The 26,809-nt window shown below is 38.6% G+C and overlaps 1 protein-coding gene and 1 non-coding gene across 2 annotated transcripts in view; one reads left to right on the top strand and one right to left on the bottom strand.

The window, feature by feature from the left end:
• Positions 1-26,809, top strand: part of BRIP1 (BRCA1 interacting DNA helicase 1) — a 289,439-nt gene that overhangs the window by 150,655 nt on the left and 111,975 nt on the right. Inside the window, exons 15-16 of the mRNA XM_012525899.4 lie at positions 16,713-16,872; positions 22,589-22,710. Of these exons, the coding sequence (XP_012381353.2) occupies positions 16,713-16,872; positions 22,589-22,710 (282 nt within the window). The remainder of the gene's footprint in view (positions 1-16,712; positions 16,873-22,588; positions 22,711-26,809) is intronic.
• Positions 22,019-22,209, bottom strand: LOC111764615 (U2 spliceosomal RNA). Its single transcript, XR_002797187.1, has one exon. It is a non-coding gene; the product is annotated as a U2 spliceosomal RNA (small nuclear RNA).

Here is a 26,809-nt window from a genome sequence, read left to right as displayed (position 1 = left end):
TATTGCCTTGAAAATCAGAGGTATTTTAGAGACACAAATTAACATTCCATTGATTTACACCATATTGATACATTCTAATTCCACATACTAATTTTTATTCTATATTGAGTAAGAATGACTAACATACTTAATTGTAAGGATTTCTTTAAAATAAAAGAATTATTTGCATTGAGAACATTGCTTATGTTATATCTTTCTGGGAAAACTAGTAACTTTTTTTTAGCAGTTTATTTTTATTTGATTAATCCATTGTTCAGAGACTATGCCTTGTTGACAATTCAAAAATGAACAAGTTATCTCTTCCAGAAGATTTCAGCTTGGTAGTGTTATAAAACAAGTATACAAACACCTACTCCAGTTGACAAAATGTATAATCACTAGAGAGATGAAGAAAAATGATATGAAGTTAAGTGCAGGAGGAGATCACATCTGATTGAAACAGGGGAGCATCATAGAGGAGATGGCATTTCAGTGGGTGTTGAAGAAGGGTGGGTAGATTTCCAACGACAGATATGGGAGTGAAGATACCATTCTAGAGTGGGGGGACAGTATTAGCAAAGGCATAGAAATTATTTTTATTATCACAGGGAGTTCAGTTTATTTTGTGTGAAAGGACATAATGGGTCACAAAATAGGAAAGTTAGGTTTTAGATTTTCATAAAAGAAACAAGTCTAAAGCTTTTCTAACCACTAAGAATCTTTCTCTCTAGATAATTAGAATGAGTGATTTACTGCAAAGTTTCTTCTTTTACTGAGAGAAATGAAACAAATTTCCTTTTGTTATAAACAGCAATGTTTGTTTAAGGATAAAACTGAGAAAGTTGTCATTCTGGATTTTTTCTCCAGCATTTCTTCAGAGCCTTCTAAAATTACTAGCAATTGCAATAGTTTTGTTAGGAATGCCATTCCTTCATTAAGATAAATTGGATTTTGACTCTATGTTGTCATTTAATTAGTGGCACCACTAATTTAGAACTCTCTGAGAGATCATTTTTATGGGTAGAAGAGTTTCTAAACTTTTATGGAGAGAAAAGTTTCCATTAAATCATTTTGAAAAGAGATTATCTGGTGTATTTGTACATTGCAGGCTCTGGTTTAATTTCTTTTTTTTTTACCTTTATGAGTAAAATGCATAAACTGTTTTCCCTAAGGGAACAATTTGCCTTGATGAAGAGATTTTGCATATGTAATTAGTTGACCTTAAGCTAGGAAGATTGTTCAGTTGAGCCTGACCTAATCACAACAGCCCTCTACAGGCAGAGTATTCTCAGGCTGATTGCAGAAGAAGACACCCAGAAAGACATGCTCTAGCTGGCCTAGAAGAAAGCAAACATCGTTGTAAACTGATTGCTGCTGGAGCATGAAGGGATTGCTGGTAGTATTTAGATCTGAGAGTGGGCCCTGGGCAACAGCTAGTAGGAGAATGGAGGGCTTACTCCTCCAGCCACAGGAAATTCTGTCCACAACCATGAGCTTAAAAGAGAACCCAGAATCCTAGATAAGTATGGCAGCCTTGGCTGATACCTTGATTTTCCATCCAGTGAAACCCACAGAGCAAAGAATCCAGTTGTGCCTGGACTTCTGCCCTACAGAAACTGAGATAGTAAATGGGTGTTGTTTTACACCACTAAGTTTGGGTTACACAGCAATAGAAAAATAATACAGTGCTTTTGCTCATATTGACTGCTTGGAATCCATTCTCTGATTTTTTTCTATGTAGAAATTTTGTACTCTGTATCCAGCTCAAAGATCTACTTTTTATTAAGCCATCCTTGACTCTAAGGCAAAAGTTAGCCTCTCTCTCTACCTGGTCACATACATCTATAATAGCACTTACCACATTGTATGCTTAGTATTTTTTTTCTGGATTTTCTACTAGATAGCAAAGTAGTACTTTTTCCAAAGCAGTTCACCTTTAGCAACAGATTTACAGCAGGTTCAGCAATACTTGAAAGTAGAAACTTATAGGAAACATTGTAGTAGTTGATTTTTATTCATTTTCTTCTTAGTCTAGATTCTGCCTAGGTTCTAATCGGCCTAATGCACTGACCTCATTATAGTTACTTAATTATTAGCCTTTTTACAGAAAGATAGAAATTGAGTTGCCTCTTTTTGTCCACAGTTAATTTATTCAGGTAAGGAATAAAACATACAGATGAATTTGTGTGTATATGTTTTTTCATTCAGGAAATAGTTCTTGACTGTCAGGAAATAGTTCTTGACTCTGAAACAGCAGTATAGTTAAATATATACATTTTATCCAAATGATATTTCAGACATTGATGAATCAACAGAAAATTCAGAATACGTGTTTCAAAGAATTAAGAATCTGTTCCATACATAAATATCTATTAGGGCTTCTTATTTTCAAGAGACTTCAACAAGTAGATTGTCATGAGGAAATGCATGCGCTATTTCTGAAATTCCGTTTAATTTGAAATTTTAACATTGTAAATATTGTATATTTTTATCAGAAGGTATCAGTAAGGGCCTATGTAAATGTGCCATTTATCACTCTGTTGAGAGGAAATGCTCCTTTACGGAAAGATAAATAAGATCCTTCATTTCTATTTAGATAGCCAGCAACTATAAGGGATCTTATTTTCACTTCAAGATAGTAGTCCTCTATATTATTTCTCAGGTACACTACTGACTGTATCTATATTGGTTGAAAGTTTGATCCTGAGCTATAAACCCAGCCTCTGCTGACTCAGTGAATCTGCTGACTCAGATATTACCAAATAGCTAAATGTTGTTTCTATAGAAATTCATACTTTTGGTTTTCTCATATTTTGTTTGAATACAGAAGTATTAAGGATATGCCCATTTGGACTATAACTAAAAAGGTTATAAAAACACTACTACTTATTTTCCATTTGTATTACCCTTTAAAAGGAACTATATTTTATTTCTAACACATGCCAGTTGTGGTACATATCTACTGACTAAAAGAAAGTAAACATTTCTTAAATATTTGTACTTCATGTACTAAAATGATTCATAGTGAAGAATCCTCTTCAGATGGAAAAATGTGACAAGTTTTACCTATGAAATAAATTATGTGAATAATACAACAAAAGATGGTAGTCTGTTTAGGCTGGACTATTAAAAGCATTAAGGCTTGAGTACTGGCTCTTAAAGTGAGTCAATGGCAATATGATAAGTTAAACACATGCCAAAAAACATTTTCCAGAGAACTGGGATTGTAACAATACCATTAATGAGGGCAAAGAGGTCTTAATGCAATTTGCACTTTCTAAAGTTTCAAAAAGAGGTTTTGAGTTAGTGCATTATTAATATACTGAACATCTGGAACTGTGTAAAAGCTATGGACATTGAGCAAATGCAGGATTTCCCCACTAGGTTGCATTCTAACTGATTGCCTCTCCCTTGTGAGATACTGATTTTAAGAAGTTTGTAAAAGTAAAATGACAATATCCAGGTAAGGCATAAACATTCTAAAGTGTCTTTTAATTTATGAGATCTGACTTTAAAAAATCTGAGGTTAACAAATCCAAGTGATGTGAATAGCAATTAGTGAATTAAAGCATTTATATTACTATATGTGAATTAGTGTCCCTGTATGTGAATAGTATTTGCCTTTTATGAGCTATTAAGTAAAATATTTTGTAATTGAGAAAGCTCCATTTTTCATATATATAAGCTTTAAAACCTGGAAGATGGATCTGTGTCAGTATACTTTTCTCTAAGATACTTGATTTTTAGATGCCTAGTTGGTTTTACTTAGGTGAATTTTAAAATCAGTTTATTTATGTGGGTGTTATTTGTATGATTTTTCTGGCAAAGTGGAAATATAAAGATGTATAAATGTGCAATATGAGTGTCATCTGTAATGAAAATAGGAAAGCTGCAGACCTAAATATTTTGTTACCTAAAATTGAAAATTGGTACAAACCATTTTGACTAAAGTCATGATATAATCTTAAACAGAGGACTTTTAAGGTACTTTTTAATAATCTCCACTGAAGAGATTAAAAGAAACACATTGTATTCAATGGAAATGTCTCTTAATCACTAAATTCCACCTTTTCACAGTGTTCCTTATACTTCCTTACCTGAACTATAATCTGGATATAACCAGACAGATGTCATGTAACTTATTTGGCAACCTTTTCAAATTGTGACTTTTTTTCTCTATCCATAGTACCTAAGGTTTGGTATCCTAAACGCTTTCCATTGCTCTTCTAGCTCTTCTAAACCTTTGCCTCTCCATTCTTGTGCTTAAAAAAAGAAAGAAAAAGAAACAAATTAACTCACTAACAACCCTAGAGAAGAGCACCTGTCTTTTAACTGTACCATCCTTTTATCTTCATCTTTATTGTCATCTTACAAAGCACCTGATTGCTATTCTTTTATAAAGGCTTTAGCACTGTATCCCTGCCCCCTTACTCCCCTCCCTGACCTTTCATTATTTTGTTCACTTACTAAGTTCATTCAACAGATACTGAGTACTTTCCATGAGCCAGGTACTGTTTTAAGCACTGAACAATTATCAGTGAGAAAAATAGACAAAAGTAATTGTCCTCATGGAGATTATATCCCAAGAGTAAGAAGCAGAAAATAAACCAGATTCATAGGAAAAATATATGTTAAATGGTGATTGTTCTTTGGTAGAAAAATAAAGCAAGGAAGAGGGAAAAGGGAGCTCTGGAGAAGTGGGGAGAGGAGACTTAGAATTTTAATTGAGATGGTTAGGGAAAGCCTTTTTGAGAAGGTGACATTGAATAAAGGCCTAAAGGAGGGGAGGAAGCAAACCATTCTGATTACTTTTTTTTTTTTTTTTAAAGATTTTTTTATTTATTTCTCTCTCCTTCCCCATCCCCACTGCCCCAGTAGTCTGTTCTCTGTGTCCATTTGCTGGGTGTCTGCTTCTGTTGTTGTCAGCGGCTCGGGAATCTGTGTTTCTTTTCATTGCCTCATCTTGTTGCGTCAGCTCTCCGTGTGTGCGGCACCATTCCTGGGCAGGCTCCACTTTCTTTCGCGCTGGGCAGCTCTCCTTATGGGGCGCACTCCTTGCGCGTGGAGATCCCCTACACAGGGACACCCCTGCGTGGCACGGCACTCCTTGCGCACATCAGCACTGCACGTGGGTCAGCTCCACATGGGTCAAGGAGGCCGGGGTTTGAACTACGGACCTCCCATGTGGTAGGCGGACGCCCTAACCACTGGGCCAAGTCCGCTTCCCCCATTCTGATTTCTGAGGGGAAAATGTTCAGACAGAGGGAATCTTGAGGTAGGAGAGTACTTGTTTATTTGAGCAGCAAGGTGACTATTGTGACTGAAGCTGAGTGGAGGTGGATAGGATGGTAGTAGGATATAAGGACAGAAAGGTAGCTGGGGTAAAACCATGTCACGGTAAGGATTTGGATTTTATTCTGAATGCTATAGGAAGCCGTTGGAGACTTCAGACTTCATTTTAGAAGGATTGTGCTGGCTGCTGTATGTGAAATGGGTTTTAGGGAGCCTAGGAAGAAGCAAGGTGACTGTCTATTGTAAAATATCCAGGTGAGAGATGGTAGTGGCTTGGATCACTGTGGTGGCAGTGAAGACAGTGAGAAATGTTTGGAGTCTAGATACATTTTGAAAATAATGCTGACAAGATTTGTGGATGGATTGGATATGAAGTGTAAGAAAAAACGACCTTTTTCTTTATCTGTATTCTCCTGCTAGTCAATCTTATCTATATGCATTCTTTTCAATTACCTCTATAGTCTTGATTTCCCAATTTATAATTGAATTCTAACTTCTCTTCTAAGCACCCCACCCTTATATTCAACTGCCAGATCAACATTTCAATTTGGATATCTCAGAGACACCAAACTTGTAAGCTTTGCTCCCAATCATGATCCTTTTCCTCTGTTGCCTGTATGAGTAAAGGGTACCATAATCCATTTATGGATTAATCAGATACATAGGGGATGCCTGAACCTTTTTCTCCCTTCCTTGTCATATCCAATATACTGCACCTTATTCATTTTTAAATTTTAAATATTTTTATAATCTGTTCACTTTTCCTTATCTACTGTATAATTTTCAAGAAGATAAAATATCATGACTTACATACATATATAAAGTGAACACCTGTTAAGTATTTTATTCAACTCATTGATTAATGAGGGAGCAAGTATGATGTCAAGGTTAATAGCACTTAAGGAAGTAGGTATTTATAGGCAATTAATAAAGGAATACAGATGAAATTGCTGGTCTGGATACAGATCTAGTTAATGTATAATAACTTTTGGGGTTATCCTTTCTCCTGGACAGAAATCATTTGCATTTCTACTGGATAAAAAAATACACAAATTAAATTGTAATTTCACTAAATCAGAAACCTTAATTACGAGTTAATAGTGAGTTGAACAAAATGCATTTCCCTAGATAATGCTGTTTATGGATTACTGTATTAGTGGCCTGCATGTACCTATTCTAATTCATCCATATCAATACCAGAGCAGTGTTGTTTTAATTGTGAAATATGATATATGTGTGTATAGGTGTATAAAACTAATATGTACATTTTATTTTATTTTTTTTATTTTTTTATTTTTTATTTTTTATTTTTTTATTTTATTTTTATTTATTTAATTCCCCTCCCCTCCCCCGGTTGTCTGTTTTCTGTGTCTTTTTGCTGCGTCTTGTTTCTTTGTCCGCTTCTGTTGTCGTCAGCGGCACAGGAAGTGTGGGTGGCGCCATTCCTCGACAGGCTGCTCCTTCCTTCGCGCTGGGCGGCTCTCCTTACGGGGTGCACTCCTTGCGCGTGGGGCTCCCCTACGCGGGGGACACCCCTGCGTGGCACGGCACTCCTTGCGCGCATCAGCACTGCGCATGGGCCAGCTCCACACGGGTCAAGGAGGCCCGGGGTTTGAACCGCAGACCTCCCATGTGGTAGACGGACGCCCTAACCACTTGGCCAAAGTCCGTTTCCCTGTACATTTTAAATAATAATAAAATAGATATCTGAGTGTCCACCACCCAACTTAAAAAATAAACATTACCAATATAGAAGTCCCTGTTCCCCCTCATCAATCATGTTCCCCATTCCTAGAAATGTTAGGTTTGCTTGTTTTAAGGCACTTTATATAAACAATAAGCTTTTGAGCTTTCCATAATTGTGATCAGATGTGTTATTCATACATAATTTGCTTCTTTTTTTTAGCATGCTTTTAAAATTTTTTTACATTTATTTCCCTCCCTCACTGCTTGTTGTTGCTTTGTGCTCACTGTCTGCTTTCTGCATCCATTTGTCTCCCTCTGTTGTGTCATCTTGCTGCGCCAGCTCTCTGCAGCACAGGCCATCAGCTCTCTGCAGCGCAGACCACCTTGCCTTCACCAGGAGTCCCCTGGAACCTGGAGCCTCCCATATGGTAGACGAGAGCCCAAATCACTTGAGCCACATCTGCTTCCCTGTAATTTGCTTTTTAAACTCAACATGTATAAGTTTGTGATCATCCTTGATAGTACTTCTGGCTCTAGTTTATTCATTTTCACGTTTATTCATTTTCACTACTATATAGTATTCATTCTTACGAATATACGACAATATAATTTTTCAGTCTACTGTTAGTGGGACCTTGGTTGTTTCCAGTGTTTGGCTGTGTAAAAGAGTATTCTTATGAACATTCTTGCTCATGTCTTCTTGTGAAAACGTACATATTTCTATGATATATAAACTTGGAGTAGATTTGCTGAATCATAAGCAATGTATATGTTCATCTTTACTGGGTAGTGGCATAACAGTTTTCTAAAATACTTAAACCTTTTTACATTCCCACCAGCAGTGGCTACCAGTTCCCATTTCTCAACATGTTTACTAATACTTCCCAGGGTTCCAGCATCCAAAACTCCAACTTTCTCCTCTGCCATGTTGTTTTCTCTGTGAGTACTCACCCACCAAGGGGGCAGGGACTCAATGTCCTACTGACATGGCCCAATCAAAACCCTAGACATAATTTAATCAAGTAAAAGAGAAACCTCTGAATTCAATACAATCTAAGGGTATCGTTAGCCCAGAGGAACAGACCAGTTTACTGCCACAATTGTGCTACCAAACCCTCTGCTAACTCTGTAAGAAGCTGCTTTCCAGATTATTTGTTAAACTAACAACCACCTGTATGGATCTGATGCTGACCCAACCTGCCCCACTGAGCCCTGTCAAGCCCCATCTGTCTTCTAACTTCTATATTGTGTTGTAATTGTCTTTATGTCTCTCTCCTCTTCTAATCTATGACTTTCTTCAGAGCAGGGACCATTTCTTGTGCATATTTATATTCCTCCTGTCCAGTGCTTTGCACATTGACTGTGACCTAAAGAGGGGTTAACACAAATCTTTTTTTAATTTTTTAGTGTTCGAAAAGATTTATTTCTTTTTATTTATTTCTCTTCCCTTACCCTCCGTTGTCTGCTCTCTGTGTCCATTCACTGTGTATTCTTCTGCATCCGATTGCATTATCTGGGGGCACTGGGAAAATGAATCTCTTTTTGGTTGCATCATCTTGCTATGTCAGCGCTCCATGTGTGCGGCGCCACTCCTGGGCAGGCTGTGCTTTTTTCACACGCGGTGGTTTTACTTACAGGGCACACTCCTTGTGCATGGGGTACGCCCAAGCAGGGGTGCCCCTACATGGGGCAGCACTCATTGTGTGCAGCAGCACTGCGTGTGGGCCAGCATACCACACAGGCCATGTGGCCCTGGGGATTGAACCCTGGACCCTCCATATGGTAGGCAGACACTCTATCAGTTGAGCCACATACAAATCTTTTTGAATGAATGTGAAGAGTGTATGGGCTTACTCTCTCATTGCCCTGTTCCTACAACCTTGCAGTATTGGATTCAAAGAGATGGCTTCTCTGTCAAGACTTTTCCATTCTTGCCCACCCTGCTCTATGATAACCGATTTCCTGTCCTTGATTCCATGCTTGCCAAACATAGACCATCTACCAGGCTAGACCTACTCAGCTTGTGAGACACCCTGTCCTGATTCCTCCCAGACTGCCTTCCCAGCATCTCCCAGATATAGGCCTAACACATAGGAATCAGGACAGGGTGTTTTCTCCATTTCCTAAAATGACACCTCTACAACTTAAACTGAGTCTCCATCCTCAGGGACCTGGGCCAGGATCACCTGTTCTTTATTTCCCAAGGCTGATTCTTTCCCCACCCTTCTACATTTCTTTTTTTTTTTTTTTTTTTTTTTTTTTTTTTTTTAAAGATTTATTTTTATTTCTTTAATTCCCCTCCCCTCCCCCGGTTGTCTGTTTTCTGTGTCTTTTTGCTGCGTCTTGTTTCTTGTTTCTTTGTCCGCTTCTGTTGTCGTCAGCGGCACGGGAAGTGTGGGCGGCGCCATTCCTCGGCAGGCTGCTCCCTCCTTCGCGCTGGGCGGCTCTCCTTATGGGTGCACTCCTTGCGCGTGGGGCTCCCCTACGCGGGGGACACCCTACGTGGGGCGGCACTCCTTGCGCGCATCAGCACTGCGCATGGGCCAGCTCCACACGGGTCAAGGAGGCCCGGGGCTTGAACCGCGGGCCTCCCATGTGGTAGACGGACGCCCTAACCACTGGGCCAAAGTCCGTTTCCCCCACCCTTCTACATTTCTACCAGTCTAGCAGAGGGGAAGTCTGTAGAAGGGCCGAGAATCTACATGGCCATAATAATCACTAAATTCAAGGAAGTGATTACTTCTGGAATAGGAGGGAGATGATGAGACCAGGGACAGGCCATGGGAATTCCAACTATATCAGTGATGTAATATTTTATTTCTGAAGTAGGTACATAAGCATTCATCCTTCTTTATAATTTCTTGTAATTGTGAAGTATTTCAATTAAAAAGTTTAGAATTAGAGGTACTTTTGTAATTGTGAAGTATTTCAATTTAAAAGTTTAGAATTAGAGGTACTTTAGTGTAATGCCTGCAGGTGGGTTTGGGGATAGAGACAGCATTGGTTAATGGACTCCAGGGTTTTTAGGGAATTCAATCAGTGTTTAGCAGAGAGGACAGGAGAGGGCTTCTGGGCTCAGAGCCAACACCTTAGACCACAGGGCCATAAACTCAGTTTGATGAACTATGAAAGCCTATGAATCTATTGTGTTTACCAGTGAAAAACCTCCCTGAAAATGAAGCCCAATATATTGCCAGGTTCCATTAATAGTAAAATGGAATATAGTGATGGGTTTAGGTTAGATATAGAATATATACTAATTTAGAAAAAGTAAAAATAAATTGGGGTATCAAAAAATTAATGAAAAAGCTTTGTTTTTGATGTTTTGCTTTCCATCACTGCAATAAGTGTTTCCCTGTATGCACATTGGCAAGGCAACTTCTTCCATCTCTTCTTCAGTGTCTATGTCCTTTCTTTTTCTTTTTCTTTTTCTTTTTTCTTCTAATTATTAAGCTTGTCTTCACAAAAGTTTTAAACCGCAGTAATTCATATATACAATATACAGTACTCCCACATATTCAACGTCAGACACTTTGTCCCTTCCCTAGCAATAATCTTTTTACATGTTCATACTGCATTTACTGCAACTGATGTACAGATATTGAGACAATAGCTTTCAAACAAGGTTACACTTGGGTTTACATTGTGGTTTATATTTTAAACTATACAGTTTTCTAAATTTTTAGTTATCTTATGTTTTACATTATGATTTACATTTTAGCCTATAGGCCCCTATACATTTTTGGTGTAATTTAACATGTCGTATATCTATCCTTGCATAATCTTGTGGAACACTTCCATGGCCCCACAGTCACACTGATTCCACCTATTCAATACCTCTTTCCCCCTCCCCTCAGGGCCCACATTGACAATCACTCTTCATTGCTTAAAGGGCCATGTTCAGAGATACTTGCAACAATGTTGAGGGCTTGATATGCTCAGCTGCCCTAATGCATTGGGAGCCACCATTTTCTCTTAACACATACAGTTTCCTCTGTTTGAGAACATCAGTCCTCCCCAGGATGTGGGTAGACCTTCACTCTCATTGTATAGGTCTCCATCCAATGATATAACCCACTCTGACAAAATGAGCACTCATACATTCCCTAGAAAGCCGTCCTGTGTCAGATTCTCTCCTTTAAGCATCTTAAACAGGTAATCTTCCTTATGTTTTTGGAAAAGTTTTCTCAATAGTATATTCTCAACCGCATTCCTGACAATCTCCTATATTCATATGTTTTCCCGCCCTCCCCCCAATTTCTTGGGCCATATTACCCATCCTCCCATCCCTAGCCCCACAAAGCCCCACCCAAAGGTATCCCTTTGCTCCCATTTTATCCCTTCCCTGTACAAATACTTACCTCCAGCTTATCATAGATTTCACCCAGGTAGGTGTCAGCTCGCAGCCTTCCTCTACCCCCCAAATTCTTTAAGCCTATCATCGGTCTCTAACTCTCTGAGGCAGCTTGGTTTACTTATTTCATATCATTGAGGTCATGTAGTGTTTGTCCTTCAATGCCTGCGTTGCTTCACTCAACATAAGGTTCTCAAGCTTCATCCATGTTATCACGTGTGTTTGTAGTGTATTCGTTCTTAAAGCTGAGTAGTATTCCATTGTATGTATATACCATATTTTATTTCATTGGGAGTTCTTTGAGTTGGATCCTGTTTTACTTTGATATGCCTCCATCATTTTGTATTTTGGATACTTCCTTATTTCATGGCACTGCAAGATATCCCAACCTCATCTTAGATATTTCCTGTTCCGGTCTTAGAATCAGCCATTTCTCCCACAAGCTCTGGTTCTGTTTTCTGGAGAATAATTTAGAAACCAAGATCTGAACCCTGAGTGTGCTTTTTGCTACTGGAGTATCACTGTATTGCTCTGGCTCTCTTGGCGGAGCTAGGAAATGTATGTGTATACTACCCTGTGAATACAAACTTAGCTATAATTATTTCTCTACATGTATCCATCTGTGTATTGAGTTAAATATAAGTTCACATGGATGTTTATGACTTTAATACAATACCATATGAGTCATGCTAGCCTTTTCCCCTAGCTTATCTGTATCTCCTACTCCAGTGAGAAATCTGGCTCTCACCACACATCATCCATTTTCTTGAATGTTCAATTCCAGCACATATGGATAATGGTTTCAGAATTGTTAACCTGTATCCCCATGAAAAATAACTTTATCAGCTACAGTATAGTATTTATTTACATTTCCTTTTTCTTTAGTTTTAATCCAGGGTCTACTCATTTTCAAAGTTACTTAGGTCAGTACCTTTTCCCTCCACTTCTTTCAGTGGGGTATGCCATGATTTGTAATACAGTTATATTCTTTCATCACAATCTGCATTCCATCCTGGGCTCCTAAATGATTTTTAAGTTTGCATATATTAACATTTACTCTTTGTGCTGTAAGGTTCTATGGCTTTTAAATAAATGTACAGTGTGGAATATCCACTACTACATTATTGCACAGAATAGTTTTACCATCCTAAAAGAATCTGCTATGCTTTATCTATCAACCCTCCCCATATCCATCCAGTTTTAAGAAATATTATTGATGATGATAAGACCTAACCAGTCACCAGATAGAGCATTCAAGAAATATGGATAATTGTACGCATGCAAATCACCAAATAGAAGTGGTATACTTTTGTATGAACATGAGGTACTTACCTTTACCAAAAATTCTAATATTTTTGAAAAACTCTTTGAAAGAATCTTCAATGAAAAATTTTATTAAGATAATTGTAGATTCACATGTCGCTATAAAAAAATAGTACAGAGATTCTCTGTATACCTTACCCATTTTTCCAAAATGGAAATATTTTGTAAAACTATAGTATAATATCACAACCAGGATATTGACATGGTACAATTCACTGATATTATTCAAATTTCCTGTTTTACTTGTACTTATTTGTATTTAGTTCTATATAGTTTTATGTGTTGATTTATTTATTTACCACCACAGTCAAGATACTGAACAGTTCCATCATCCCAAGGATCCCCTCATGTTGCTATTTTATAACCAAACCCACTTCCTTCTCCATCTCTCTCCTTTTCCTCAGCCTAAGAAACCACTAATTTGTCCTGTTTCTAAAATTTTGTCATTTCAAAAATGTTATATAAATGGTATGAAACTGTGGTCATCTTTTGAGATTGAGATTTTTTTTCTTTTTCACTCAGCATAATTCCCTGGAGATTCATCCAAGTTGAAGCATGTATCTATAGTTTCTTCAGTTTTATTGAAGACTAGTATTCCATGGTATATATGTAACAGACTGTTTAACCATTCCCCTATTGAAGGATTTTGGGCTCATTCCAGTTTTTGGATAATAAAAAAAAATTGCTGTAACATTCATTAAGGTTTTTAAAAAATATTTATTTATTCATTTATTTATTCCCCCACCCCCATTGTTTATGCACTCACTGTCTGCTTTCTATGTCCATTCACTGTTCTTCTGTGTCTGCTTGTGTTCTCTTTAGGCGGTATCAGGAACTGATCCTGGGACCTGCCGGAGTGGGAGAGAGGCAGTCAATCTCTTGCGCCATCTCAGCTCCCTGGTCTGCTGCGTCTCTTATTGTCTTTCCTCTGTGTCTCTTTCTGTTGCATCATCTTGCTGCACCAGCTCTCCATGTAGGCCAGCCCACCATGCGGGGAAGCACTCCACATGGCCAGCTCTCTGCTTAGGTTAACTCACCTTCGCCAGGAGGCCCCAGGAATAGAACCCTGGACCTCCTGTTGGTAGACGGGAGCCCAATTGCTTGAGCCTCATCCATTTCCCCATTAAGGTTTTTGTGTGAATTTACATCTTTGTTCTATGGAATAAATGTCCAAGAATGTATTTGCTAAGTTATATGGTAATTGCATGTTTAGTTTTTAAGAAACTGACAAGCTATTTTCCAGAGTAGCTGTTTCATTTTATATTCCCACCAGTAGCATATGTGAATCACATTCACAATATTGCATATTGTGCTTTTTAAATTTTTGATACTCAATGTGTATTAACCTGTGGCCATTTTCACTGTGCATATATTTCTAAAGTTTTTAGAGACCAAAAAAATCAGTGGACAAAAATCTTCTACATCTTTGTGTCAAATTGTGCAATAATTGCACACATCATACCTGCTTTTAAAGTTTCAAAACTTTTTCATCCACAAAATTTCTAAACTGGTTACTCAATAGAGAAATTTAAAGAATTTAATAATTACTGTGAACATTATTGACTCTGTAGCAGTCTTGTCCATTCAATGAAAGGTCCATTGTTACTCCCATACATCTGCAGCTCTGTATCCTGTCCTATGATGAAGATTTTTTTGTACTTTTTACACGTTGTTGAGAGACTGATTGAAAAACAATGCATACTCAAAAATCAAATTCTAATACCTGACCTATGTATGAGGCACTCAAAATAGAGAAGACTTTTGATCAATGATAGCCCTATGTTTTTTACCTAATAAACATGGGGTTATTGTGAATTGTTATTTTCATTGATTAAGGAACTCTGAGCACTGTATAAGTAACAGTGAATTTTTTTTTTTTAAAGGTACCGGGGCTGAGGATTAAACCTGGGACCTCATCTGTGGGAAGCTGGCGCTCATCCACTGTGCCTTATTGGCTCCCTTGAGTTGGTTTTTCCATTTGATTTTGCTTGTTGTTGTTTTTTAGGAGGCACTGGGAACCGAATCCAGGATGTTCCCATGTGGGAAGCAGGCACTCAACTGCTTGAGCCACATCTGCTCCCTAGCAATGAACTATTTTACTAACTACTAATATAAAATTTGTTTTAGGATCTTATTAATGAAGTTTATTTCTAAAAATGTATAAGGGTAAAATTCTGAGGAAATAAACCATCTTCTAAAATTGGTTAGTTTTTGTTCTCTAGGGAATTTTGGGGTTTCTTGGTGTTTGCCTACGTTGATTTTATAATAACTGGACCAAATTGCATAAAACTCTGACAAGTAGGTAAAACACTTGAATTTAAATCACAATTTCTGTTATTGACTTTTTCATTTATTCCAGCTATTATTTTCATTATTAACTTTTACTTTCTTTGCATTTACTGTGTCATTTTCTAGCTTCTTCAAAAGAATACTTAATTATTTTCAAAAATTTAAAATAAATGTATTTGAGACCATATTAGCCAAAGGGGTGCTGATGTAAAATACAGAAATTGGTTGGTTTTTATAAAGGGTATTTATTTGGGGAAGCGGACTTGGCCCAATGGATAGGGTGTCCACCTACCACATGGGAGGTCCACAGTTCAAACCCCAGGCCTCCTTGACCTGTGTGGAGCTGGCCCATGTGCAATGCTGATGCACGCAAGGAGTGCTATGCCACGCAGTGGTGACCCCCGTATAGGGGAGCTCCACGCTCAAGGAGTGTACCCCGTAAAGAGAGCTGCCCAGCGTGAAAGAAAGTGCAGCCTGCCCAAGAATGGTGCCGCACACATGGAGAGCTGGCACAACAACAAGATGATGCAACAAAAAGAAACACAGATTCCCAGTACCCCTGATAAGGATAGAAGCGATCACAGAAGAACACACAGCAAATGGACACAGAGAGCAGACAACTTGTGGGGGGGGGGTGAAGGGGAGAGAAATTTTAAAAAAAGGTATTTATTTGGGGTAGGAGCTTACAGTTACCAGGCCATAAAGCATAAGTTACTTCCCTCACCAAAGTCTATTTGGAGCAAGATGGCTGCCGACGTCTGCCAGGGTTCAGGCTTCCTGGGTTCCTATGATTTTGGGGCTTACTTTACTCTGGCTTCAAGATTCCTTCCTTCCCGGGGCTTTTCTTTGCTCTGCGTGCTGCTTCCCAGGGCTCCAGTTTAAGTCTTCAGCATCAAAGTCCAAAAACAAAACTCCAACATTAAAAGCCCTCAACTGTGTTCTTGCCATGCCTTTTATTTGTGAGTCCCTACCCGCCAAGGGGTGGGAACTCCACACCAAAATCATAACTCAGTCATGCCTAGGTACAGATCAGATTACAAGCATAATCCAGTATTGCTTTTTGGAATTCATCAATTATATCAAACTGCTACACAGGCTATAAGTATATTTCTCAGTATTATCTTTGCTACATCCTTTGTATTTCTAATTGTGGGCTCTTATCTCATGTAAAGATTTCATGAATACTGCTGTTTTCCTCTAAAACCATATCTTTTTGAAGAGTATGGTTTATGTAGGCTTGTATGATTCTTTTGCTAACTTTGTATTGACTTTTAATTTAATTGTTAGAATGTAATCAGAATGATAAAGATTTTTTGAAGTTTGTTCAAAGTCCCTTTCTAATCTAGTACATGGTTATCTCTGTAAATGTTCCAGTTGTTTCTGTATATATATACACACATATATGTATGTATGTATGTATGTGGTTTTTTTAGTTCTTTAATGCTTTTTTTTTCCGGTATATTTTTTACTTGCTGGCCTTATTAAAGACAATTTTTCAAGCAGTATGTTTAGCTGCCTATGCTCTTAGTAGTAAAATGATCAACAATAGCACCTAACATTTACTGAACTCTTACCATGTGCCAGGAACCATTCAAAGCTCTCTAAAAACTTAATAAATTTAACCTAATAGCAATTCTATGAAGACTATTCTTCTCCTCATTTTATAGATGAGGAAAGACACAGAGCGTTTAATACACTTTCCATAAGCTACATAGTAGAAATACTTAAAACAAACCTAGACAAATTTGTTCAGTTATACACCCAAAAATCATTTTTCTCCCCTTTTTAGTTATTAGAAAAATTAAAGGAACGGTGGCGTTACACTGGTTTATGGCATAATCTGGAGTTGGTGAAGACAGTCATTGTAGAACCACAAGGAGGAGACAAAACTGATTTTGATGAATTACTGCAGTTGTACTATGATGCAATCAAGTACAAAGGAGAGAAAGGTAATTGGAAATTATTTCATGGCCAATGATAACATTTTTATTATTAAGAAGTTGGTGCTGTAAGAATTCTATTTATGTTATCTTTTTAAATGAATTGTGCTTAAGGGAAAATTATATTTTATAATCCTGGGTAAAAAGAAAATGTTAAGTAAAGGAATTCTTTCATTATTTTATTCAGAGTTCTCCTATAAATGTTTTCACTTGGGTATGCCCTATATTTTTATGCAGATATGTTTTGTGCTCATATTCTATTGCATAAGCTAAACTTGAACTTTCCAAAAATGACTGAAGAATCAATTTCAAAGTTAGAGAATGTCCATAAAGAGTTTTATATAAGGAGCTAATAGTAATTTATGAACATCAGAAAGATTCTATAACATAACTGTCAGTATAATTTTATAAGATTATATAGACTTTGTGTGTGTTTCCAATGCTTCTCATTATCATATTGATTTAATATTGTGTATAGTATAAATTAAAGAAATTTAAATTGTTCTTTCTGGTGCCAAAGGTAATGACTGCAGGTTCAGATTGTTTTTTAATTTATTGATGTATATCACTCATACATAAACAAACATGATCAATAAGTGTAGAGTAATAGTGTGAACTTAGAAAACAAACATAGACATCATACAGGACTCTCGTGCCTCACCCTACCACCAATACCTTGCATTGTTGTTATACATTTTTAACTAATGATTAAAGAGCATTGTCAAAATATTACTACTAACCAAAATATTTTCCCCCAAGCCCACCCTATTATTATCTTATATCATTTATATATGAACATACATAAACAATAAGTATATAGTAAAAGTTGTGAACTTAGAAAGCAAACATGCATAACATCATACAGGGGTCCCATACATCGACCCTCCACCAACACCTTGCATTATTGTGAGATGTTTGTTACAAATTATGAAAGAATATTGTCAAAATCTTACTACTAATTATAGTCCTTCTCTTACATTTAGTGCATTTTTCCCCAACCCACCCTATTATTTCTTAAATATATTTTTTATGATAGAAGTTATAAACTTATAAAATAATCATGCACATGTGCAGAACTCCCAAACAACACCCCTCTATCAACACACCCACACTGTGGTGGAACATTTGTTACAGATAAGATAATATCTGATTGTTACCACGTCCACAGTGTACATTTGGCACACATTTTCCATACTACCCCATTAGCAATGCAGTACATCTTTGGCATAGATGAAAAATATTATATTATTACTGCTAACCACAGTCTATAGGTCACTCCAGTTGTATCTATCCCATGCGTCTTCACATTCCCACCAACCTGCAATAGTGATGTAAATTTGCTCTAGCTAACAGTGGACTCCCTTGCATCTGTTCCATCAACCACAATTCTCATCCACCTCTTGGTTAACTGTGCTGTTCAGTTCCTAGATTATTCTCCAGTACTCTGTCAACTGGCATTTACATACCTAGACCACCATTTTCAGCCACATCCCCATTTATAAACAGCTGTTACTTACTATGTGTTACCATTCACTCTATACATTTCTACACTTTTACAGTAAAGCTAATTAAAACTTATACATGCATTAAGCATCAGTAGTCCATCTCAATCCTTCTCTTATCTCCTTTAAGAATCCACCACCTACCACCAGCTGTTGAAGCTATTTCCCTACAGTTTCTTCTAGAAGCTTTATGGTTCTTGCTTTTATTTTTAGGTTTTTGATCCATTTTGAGTTAATTTTTGGATAAGGTATCCTCTTTCTTAATTTTGGCTATGGATATCCAGTTCTTTCAGCACCATTTGTTGAATGGACTGTTCTGCCTGAGCTGTGTGGGTTTGACAGGCTAGTCAAAAATCACTTGACCATACATGTGATGGTTTGTTTCTGAACCATCAATTTGGTTTCATTGGTCTATGTCTCTGTCTTTTTGCCAGTACCATGCTGTTTTTACCACTATAGCTAGATAATATGATTTAAAGTCTGGAGATGAGAGTTTGCTTTTCCTTTTTAGGATGTTTGTGGCTCTTCAGGACCCCTTACCCTTCCAAATAAATTTCATAATCATGTTTTCAAATTTTTAAAAAACTGCTGGTAGAATTTTTATCTGGATTGCATCGAATCTATATGTCAATTTAAGGTGAATTGACATCTTAATGATATTAAGTCTTCCAATCCATGAGCATGGAATGTTCTTCCAGTTATTTAGGGCTTTTTAAATTTCTTTTAACGTTGAGTTGCAGTTTTCTAAATACAAGTGCTTTACATCATTGGTTAAGTTTATTCCTGACTGAGTTTTATCTTTCATATTTTATTTTCACCACTCTTGGTACTTTTAGTTAATTTTATTGATATCTTCATTTCTGGATTTTCTTCCAGGCCTCTCTCTCCTGTCTTTTCTTTTCAGGCTCTAAGACACCCTTTAGAATTTCCTGAAAATCTGGTCTCTAGGTTAGAAATTCTCTCATTTTCTCTTTAACTGTGAATATTCTAAACTCACCCTCATTTTTGAAAGACAGTCTTGCCGGATATAAGATTCTTAGCTGGAAGTTTTTCTCTTGTAGTATCTTAAATATAGCATACCACTGTCTTATTGCCGCCATGGTCTCTGGTGAGAAATCAGTATCAAATACAGTGCTGTGCACTGCCTTTCTCCTGCTGCTCTCAGAACTCTTTCCCTGTCTTTGGCATTTGACGTTCTGATTAGCATGTGTCTTGGGGTTGGTCCGTTTGGATTCCTTTGGATGGGAGTACACTGTGCCCCCTGGGCATGGACATCCATGTCCTTCAATAGGGCTGGGAAATTTTCCACCATTATTCCTTCAAATATTCCCTCTGCCCCTTCTCCCCCTCTGGGACACCCACAACACGCATGCCTGAATGTTTTTTCCTATCATTTAGTTCTCTGAGACCTTGTTCAATTCCCTCCACTGCTTTCTTTATCTGTTCTTTTGTATGTTCACTTTCAGAGGCCATTTTTTTAAGCTCACCAATCCTTTCTTCTGCCTCCTCAAACCTGCTATTATATGATTCCAATGTTCTGTTTTGTTTTTTTAGAGATTTCTTTTATTTCTCCCTCCCCATCCCCCCTCATTGTCTGCTCTCTGTGTCCACTCGCTTTGTGTTCTTCTGTATCTCCTTGTTTTCTCATTAGGTGGCTCTGGGAACCAATACTGGGACCTTCTGGAATGGGAGAGAGGCGATTGCTGTCTTGCGCCACCTCAGCTCCCTGTTCTGCTACACTGTCTTTTTTTCTCTTCTCTGTGTCTCTTGTGTTACCTTGCTGCGCCAGCTCTCTGTGTCAGCTGGCACTCCTGCTCAGGGTGGCTTTCCCATGCTGGGTGGTATTCCCACATAGGGCAGCACTCCTACGTGGGGCAGTGCTCCTAAGTGGGCCAGCACTCCACATGGGCCAGTTCGCCGCATGGGCCAGCTTGCCCTCACCAGGAGGCCCTGGGCATCAAACCCTGGATCTCCTATATGGTAGACAGGAGCCCAATTGTTTGAGCCACATCCATTTCCCTCCAATGGTTTTTTAAAATTTATGTTAATGTTTAATTAATTTCATTTACTGTAACTTTCATTCCCATAAGATATGCTATTTTTCTATGTATGCTTTCAAATTCTTCTTTGTCTCAACTCCTTTATGTCATCTGGAGGCTTATCTTTTTCCTTTAACTGGGCCAAATCTTCCTGTTCCTTGGTGTGGATTGTAATTTTTGTTGGCTTCTTGGCATCTGGTTTACTAGAGTATTTATTCTGGGTGCAGTTTTTCTCTTTAGTTTAGGGCTTTCTGCCCTTTCTCCCTTGCTGGTTGTGCAATAGGAGCCATTTGTTGGTGCTATAAGCTGTGGAGGTTCAAGCTGCCCTCATTTCCCCAGGGACCGATGAAGCTTCTCCCAACTTTCTCCTTTGCCAGTGGTAGGGACAGAGTCTCTGCTGTGTGAATAGTCGTGCAGGCCTAGATTGTCATTGCCCACAGAGATTGATGAAACTTCCTTCCTCTTTCTCCCCTGCCTAGGGTGGGGATGGAGCTGCAGATGTGGGCAGCAGTCTGTGCAGTGCAGGTCCAAGATGGCTGCAGTTTTCTGGTAGACTTCCAATTATTCAGTCTGTGCTGGCCAAATGTACCTACAGTTACCTCGATAGGCTGTTGCAGGTTCCACCAGCCTTCTCCCTGCCAGAGGCAGGGCTGAAGCCTAGGCTAGAGCTCCAGGTCAATCTAGGTCAAAGAAACCCATCCTTACCATCACTGATTTTCAGTCAGCCCAGCTTCCCCTCATGCTGGGGGCGGAGTCAAAATGGCAGCCACCAGCCTCTTTCCAACCTCTACAAGTTCATACTCTAGTTGTTTCTAGAATTCACCAAGCAGTAGCTGAAATTGATGGCCAACCAGCTCTTCCTCCCCCTGTTTTTGGGAAATGGAGCTTCAAATTCCAGCCACAGAATAGCTCCTGGGGTGGCTTGTACTGCCAGAGTATGATAATCTCTGGCCTCTGCGGCTTGGCCTGTAGTTTCCCAGAAAGGCTGGCGCAGGTGCCCCCAACTTCCTCCCTGCGGGCTTGGAGCTTAGGCTAAAGCTTGCAATCTGACCTAGATGGAAGCCCATCCATCCCTCCTAGCACTGTGATTTTCAGTCCTCCCACTTCCCCTCATGCCAGGTGCAGAGTTAAGATGGCAGCTTAACTTGGACAGGTTCAAACTCTGGCTGTTCTTAGGATTATACTTTAGCCTGCCAAATTTACTCATTAGTAGCTGAAGTTGGTGCCCGACCATCTCTTCCTCCCCTGTTTTTGAGAAATGAAGCTTTCAATTCCAGCCCCGGAGCAGTTCCCGAGGCAGCTTGTGCCTCCAGTGGAGGATGGGCACCAGTCTCTGTGGCGTGGAGCACTCTACTTATGAATCTTTTCTGTAGATGGGCAGTGTACTCCTTCCATTCCTTCAAGGATGTTGCAGGATGCTCTTCTGGTCTCCTGGAGCCCCCAAACAGGTGCTTCAGATAGCTCCAGAGAGCTCTGGGTATTTGCTCACTTCCCTGTAGCAGGAGTTGACTCTAGGAACTCCTTTCTCTGCCATCATCTTGCTGTTTGTCCCCAGGTTGTTTTTTGTTATTTTGCTATTTTGTTTTCTTCTTTTCCTCTTTTTCTTTTTAAAGGGAGGGGTACATCATTCCCAGAAGTACTGTAATACCAAGTCAGTGCATGGAGTGGACGGAGCAAGCTCCTATTCCATCTCCCTGCTCTAAAAATCTACTTAATATATTGTCCACAGATAGAGGATGTATTAGATATTAAACTGATAAGAACAGATACTACACTTGACCTTAACCAAAAGGCCAGGAAGCAGTCTGTTTCAGTTTTTATAGGATAAAACTATTGGTTCATATTTGCTCTGTTCATGTGCAAGTTGCTACCCTGATGTGATCTTATATGTAAGTTATTTAGGAGATTCACAGTTTATAAATTTGCTTGGTACTCTGTTGCATCTAAATGTAATTTTTTTCACTGGTTTATTTAAAGACATTGAATTTTTAAAATGTTATCTCATATAGTACAAATAAGTATTTTGATTTTTTTCAAAATTTTATTTACAAACACTTATTTTGATTTTTAAAGTTTGCTACTATGATTACTTAATAGTCAAGTCTCTTCACAAAGTGACATGAATAAGCAGTTTCTGGGAATTTTGAGTATGCTTTTAAAATTGTTTATTTTGTGTTGCTGAAGATGGAGCCCTCCTGGTAGCAGTTTGCCGTGGTAAAGTGAGCGAGGGCCTGGATTTCTCAGATGACAATGCCCGTGCAGTTTTAACAATAGGAATTCCTTTTCCAAATGTTAAAGATCTACAGGTAAGTCGTGAAAAGCCTTAAGAAATATTATTTATCGTAGAACTCATTGAATTTGTATGAAGTTAATTATGCATTTTCCTTGTATCTTCAGACATTTTACTTTAAATCTTTGGTGAATCTGAATAAGTGAGAAAGGTTTAGCAGATACAGGCTTATTTTATTTTTAACTTATACTATCTTTTGCTCAAGAAGAGTGATTTTCAAAGTTTGGTCCCCTGGTCAAGAGCATTTGCATTATCTGGAAACTTGATAGAAGTGAATCAGAAACTTTAGAGGTGGAGTCTAGCAATTTGTATTAACTAGAGACTCATGGAATTCCCCAAGGAATTCTGGGGTCCTTTTCTACCCTTCCCTCCAATGCCCTGCCCTGCAGATTTCAGCCATTTCAGTTGCGCCAAACTCCGATCTCTTCCTCTTTAGCTCAGCAGGACCATTGTGTTTTGTTTGTACTCCAACTCTGTGGTGTTGTCAAGAAATTATACCAAGGCAGAGAGCTGGGAATCATGGAGTTCACCTAATGAATCTCCCTTATCTCTGGAATTGCAGTCTTCTGCTGCCTGTTGTCTGTACCCTGGAAGCAGTTGCATTATCTGTTTTGTCCAATTTTACAGTTATTTGCTGTAGGAGGAATAAATTCCAGAACCAGTTAAACCATCTTAGCCAAAAACAGGAGTTTGGATCACTATTGTTGATTGTCTGCTAAACATTATATTTGAAAAATTATAGAAATAGTTTGAGGTCTAGTTTGATGGTGTTCTCTTCCATTATGAAGGATTTTCTTTTACTTGTAAGCATTTGAAGGCACTTTCCATCTGAGACCAAGGTTTGAGATTCTCTGGCCACTGAGCTCACCCCACTGAGTAGAATCCATATTTCTTCTCCCGGGGTACAACCTATTACGGTCTTTGGTGAAAGAGCTGAAGTTCGTTCACTTGACAGTTATCACCTTTAGTTCACAATATTTTACTAGGCACCATGAGTTATATAATTTTCACTTTTATTTCTCTAGATCATAGCAGTCTTTGGGTAACAATAAAAATAACAACAGTGAGCATATTTCTCTAGTTAGCTACTACTTCCCATAATCTCTGGACCTCTTGACAGTTTCTGAATTTCTAAAGAGGGTGCCTTAACTGATGATTCATAATTTAATCTTTTAAACCTCCACTGACTTTGGTGGTGTCTACTACCTTTCTCCAGCTACCAGCACCACCTCTGAGAGCACTGAATACCATGCTGGGCTGTATCATGTATTTTAAAATGGCTAATGCTGCCTCTGACTACTACTACTACTGAAACAGTGGACATATGTTCAAGAAAAACAATTGTGTTCCCCATCAACAGCATTAGTGCTGCATTCCACTGAAGCCAATGGCACTGTTCTTGAGACTGGTACTGTCTCTCTTTGATGTCTTATCCTTTTATCCTGGACCTACATTATTACATAATGCTGCTTTGTTAAAGTGGAGAGTATCCTTTTACCCCTCTATTTATCACACACTCTTGCTCTGTTTCTAATGTTATATATAAATTTTCCCCCTAAAATTAGCTCTTTCAATTTTTGCTTGTATACTTGCTCTTCCTTGGACTTAGACATGAGTTCTTGACAGCTGGAAGAGAATATAAACTTCATGACTGATACTGTGTATTAGGATGTATTAAAGAGTTCACTCACAAAGTAACAAGGCCTGAAAGGATTCAAATCCAAATCATAATAGTGATTATATCTGAAGAAAAGAGAAGGGAATGATATTGGGAGTAGTTATCAAAAGGAACTTACCTTTTTCCATCATTTTCTTTTCTTAATTAAAAAAAAGGTTTTAAGGAAAAAAAAGGCATATTGCTTTCTACTTTCTCTATTCCTACCCCCACCAATTATGATTCTGGGCATTCTTATTGTGCAATCTAGGATTCTATTTTTCTTTCTTTCTTTTTTTTTTTTTGCAGTTGTAGGCTTACAGAAAAATTATGCAGAAAGTACAAAATTCTCGTATTTCTCCCTCTCACAGTTTTCCCTGTTAACATTTTGCCTTAGTATGGAACATATGTTACAATTGATGAAACAATATTATTATAATTATGCTAATAGCTTTTTTTTTTAAGATTTATTTTTATTTCTCTCCCCTTCCCTGCCCCCCTGTCCCAGTTGTCTGCTTTCCGTGTCCATTTGCTGTGTGTTCTTCTGTGTTGGCTTGTATTCTTGTCAGCAGCACCAGGAATCTGTGTCTCTTTTTGTTGCGTCTTCTTGCTACATCAGCTCTCCGTGTGTGCGGTGCCACCCTGGGCAGGCTGCACTTTTTTCACACTGGGTGGCTTTCCTTACGGGGTGCACTCCTTGTGCGTGGGGCTCCCCTACATGGGGGACACCCCTGTGTGGCACAGCACTCCTTGCGTGCATCAGCACTGCACTAGGCCAGCTCTTCACATGGGTCAGGAGGCCCTGGGTTTGAACCCTGGACCTCCCATGTGGTAGGCAGATGCTCTATCCATTGGGCCAACTCTGCTTCCCTCTATTAACTTTAGCCTACTATTTATGTTAGGATTATATCTTTAGGTTGTATATAAGTTACCACACAGTTTTATGAAATTTTTTTTGTGTGTTTGGTAGATTATATACAACCTAAAATTTGCCTTTTTGTCCCTTTTCAAATATACAGTTCAGTGGTGTTAATTACATTCACAAAGTTTTGATTCCATCACATCATCCATTGCTAAAACATTTCCAACATCCCAAACAAACTCCATACTAATTAAACATCATCCTCTCCATTCCTTCTTACCCATCCCTTAATAACCTGTATTCTACTTTCTGACTTCATGAATTTGCATATTCTGCTTATTTCATCTAAGTGAGATCATACAGTGTTTGTCCTTTTGTGTCTGGCTCATTTCACTTAACATGATGTCTTCAAGGTTCATCCATGCTTTAGCATGCACCAGAACTTCATTCCTTTTTAAGGCCAAATAAATTCTTTCACTGTATCTATATTTTCTGTATCCATTCATCTGTTGATGGGCACTTGGGTTGCTTCCGTCTTTTGGCAACTGTGAACATTGGTGTGTAAATATCTATTCAAGTCCCTGCTTTCAGTTCTTTTGGATATGTATTTGGAAGTGGAATTGTCAGGTTGTACGGTAATTCTATACTTAATTTTCTGAGGAATCACCGAACTGTTTTCCATAGTGGCTGCACCATATTACATTCCTGCCAACAATATACAAGTGTTCCTGTTTCTCCATATCCTCTCTAACACTTGCTTTTTTTTTTTTTTAATAGTAGCCAATTCTAGTGGGTGTGAAATGATACATCATTGTGGTTTTGATTTTCATTTCCCTAATAGCTGGTGGTGTTGAGCATCTTTTCATGTGTATAGCAGTTTGACATGGTTTATGAATTTGAAAAATAGATATTGGATTATGCTTGTAAACTGGTCTGTACCGGGTTTGATTAAATTATGATTAGGGGGAAACGGACTTTGGCCCAGTGGTTAGGGCATCCGTCTACCATATGGGAGGTCGGCGGTTCAAGCCCCAGGCCTCCTTGACCCGTGTGGAGCTGGCCCATGCGCAGTGCTGATGCGCGCAAGGAGTGCTGTGCCACACAGGGGTGTCCCCCGCGTAGGGGAGCCCCACGCACCAGGAGTGCACCCGTAAGGAGAGCCGTCCAGCGCGAAGGAGGGAGCAGCCTGCCGAGGAATGGCACCGGCCACACTTCCCGTGCCTCTGATGACAACAGAAGTGGACAAAGAAATAAGACGCAGCAAAAAGACACAGAAAACAGACAATTGGGGGAGGGGAGGGGAATTAAATAAATAAAAATAAATCTTAAAAAATAAATAAATAAATAAATAATGATTAGGGCTTTGACTGGGCCACATCAGTGGGACATTGATAAAACTACACCAGAGAGCAGAGGAGTTGATGTTTGATGTTGGAGTTTTGAGCTAAATCCCCCAGAAGTAAGCACACAGAGGAGCTTGGTTGTGAGGAAGCAGAAAAGGCCCTGGGAAAAGAAGCAAGCCATTGGCCTGATAATCTACAGCTGGCCTTGTGGAAATAGCAGAGGAGCTGAGCCTGGAGTATAAAGCAAGCCCAGGGA

This window comes from Dasypus novemcinctus, chromosome 21 (genome assembly GCF_030445035.2).
Source record: "Dasypus novemcinctus isolate mDasNov1 chromosome 21, mDasNov1.1.hap2, whole genome shotgun sequence".
In the NCBI taxonomy this organism is placed as follows: domain Eukaryota; kingdom Metazoa; phylum Chordata; class Mammalia; order Cingulata; family Dasypodidae; genus Dasypus; species Dasypus novemcinctus.
Note: the sequence above shows the minus strand (reverse complement) of the source record. Positions and strands in the feature narration are given on the sequence as shown.